Below are 1,858 nucleotides of genomic sequence, written 5' to 3'. Positions count from 1 at the left end.
AAATCCCAAGGAGAAAACATTGCTAAGCTGCTTGAAGAACTCGATAAACTTGAAGGGACTAATGAGAATGAAGCAAACTATGATCGAGAATGCATCATCTGTATGAAAGATGAAGTCTCTGTGGTGTTCCTTCCTTGTGCGCATCAAGTTGTGTGTGGTAGTTGCAGTGATAGCTTCTTTGCGAGCAACAACAATGGCGGAAGGAAAGTCACTTGTCCTTGTTGTCGAAGTTTGATTCAACAGCGAATCCGTATCTTTGGAGCAACTTCATAACTTCAGTTTTTACTTTTGTAAGTAAAAAAAACAAATGCTTTGAGAGATGCTTATACTCAGCAAAATTTGTTTTGTTTCCGACAAAAGATCCTGCAGGATGTAAAATAACCTTTACAATCGTGATCAGAACTTTTAGAGCTAATCTTATAAAGAATGCTCTTCAATTCGATTTTGGAGAAAAACAAGTACTAAATCGGTATATCATAATACGGTTTTGGTTTTTGTTCGGTTAAAGTGGATTTGGACACTTGTAAGCAAAAACACTGACAACCACAAGTTCGTAAAAACCACAATACCCTTATTTAAATGCTCTGCCTAGTTTTTTTTCTTGTGGGTTTTGTTGTGTGGCCGTTATTTGCAAGAAAAATGGCTTCGTATGCCATCTCAAACACAATTCATACCGTAACCTTGAAGACCTCGAAGAGAATAAGTCCTTACAACGGTCTATTCGGTTGGAACTCCGACAAGAAAACAGACAATATCCGGCTGCCGCAACAACCAGCCTACCACGACGACGTCCAGATTCCTTTCTCTCTTTCGTTGGTAAACAAAACCTTCTTAAAGGGTAAACTCTCAAAACACAAAAATTCATATGCCTTAAGTCTTTTTTGAGATCTGAGTTTGAGTTCTATGCGTGCAAACAATTCATTTAGTGTATGTATATATCTCCTTGATTTTGACTACTAAGACTCATAGTATCCATCTGAAGAAGTATGTCTTATCTATAACTCTTCAAGCTATATAACAATTTTTTTTTTTTTTTTACTAGGAAGAGAACTAAAATGTTGCTACAAGGCAAGTATTGATGGGTTTAGTGCAACGAAGTTCCATGAACGTTGTGACTTCAAAGGTCCATGTGTTATCATAGCTTACGCTAAAGACAAGTCTTTCAAGTTTGGTGGATTTAGCCCAGAAGGTTATAAAAGTACTGACGATTATTACGATACATTTGATGCTTTCCTCTTCTATTGGCTCGACGATTGTGATGACCCAATCGTCCTTCCAAAGATTGGAGGAAGTGGAGCAGCTCTATTTGATTATGCACGCGGAAGGCCTCAATTTGGAGCTGATGGGCTTCTTATAGGACCGCCTTTAGCTCCCGTGATGGGCGGATTTGCGGGTCCGGATACGAACGCAGGGGTTGGCGATTTGAGGATGGCTAAATCAAGATTGGGTTTGTCATATGCTAAGAGGAAAGATGGGGAAGAATCTATCTTCGGAGATGAGAATAAGGTCAGTCTTGATGATGTATTGGTCTTTTGTAACCCCTACATTGCTTCTTTGTATTAAATTACAAAACCAATCGCAACAAATTCCAATAAAAGTATCCAATAATTCATTTTCATTTATGTAATTGTACAACATTGGTTATACATACTTATTAGACCTAAAAGTCTATGAAAAGTGTGTTTATAACTACTAGTTGAAGGTGAAGAGAATCTTGTAGTTCTAAATTTTATAATATGCAACTATATATTTTATCTGTGTATACAGTATACACACAAAAACAAATCTATATATCCTATAAAGAGGATTATAGTTAAATCTTGATCCATGGGAGTGTTTGGTTTTGAGATTCAGTCTA

At 36.9% G+C, this 1,858-nt stretch overlaps 2 protein-coding genes across 3 annotated transcripts in view; both read left to right on the top strand.

Moving 5' to 3' along the window:
• Nucleotides 1-442, top strand: part of LOC104777285 (MND1-interacting protein 1-like) — a 4,052-nt gene extending 3,610 nt beyond the window's left edge. The window contains exon 3 of one of the 2 annotated variants that reach the window (XM_010501499.2): nt 56-442. In XM_010501499.2, coding sequence (XP_010499801.1) covers nt 56-273 — 218 coding nt within the window. In that variant the 3' untranslated portion in view covers nt 274-442. Of the gene's footprint in view, nt 1-18 lie in introns of both variants that reach the window. The other variant, XM_010501498.2, reaches the window with a different exon arrangement.
• On the top strand, nt 566-1,692 carry LOC104777284. The gene is made up of 2 exons (XM_010501497.2): nt 566-838; nt 1,043-1,692. The coding sequence occupies exons 1-2, from the start codon at nt 580-582 to the stop codon at nt 1,561-1,563; spliced, it is 780 nt and encodes a 259-aa protein (XP_010499799.1). The 5' UTR covers nt 566-579; the 3' UTR covers nt 1,564-1,692.

The sequence above is a fragment of the Camelina sativa genome, chromosome 3 (genome assembly GCF_000633955.1).
Source record: "Camelina sativa cultivar DH55 chromosome 3, Cs, whole genome shotgun sequence".
Classification (NCBI taxonomy): domain Eukaryota; kingdom Viridiplantae; phylum Streptophyta; class Magnoliopsida; order Brassicales; family Brassicaceae; genus Camelina; species Camelina sativa.
The sequence above is the reverse complement of the archived record's forward strand: the minus strand, read 5'-3'. Positions and strand labels throughout refer to the sequence as shown.

Coding starts and splice junctions, on each gene's coding strand:
- LOC104777284 (XM_010501497.2), top strand. CDS start 580: ATGCTCTGCCTAGTTTTTTTTCTTGTGGGTTTTGTTGTGTGGCCGTTA. Junction 839..1,042: donor AAACAAAACCTTCTTAAAGG/GTAAACTCTCAA, acceptor TTTTTTTACTAG/GAAGAGAACTAAAATGTTGC.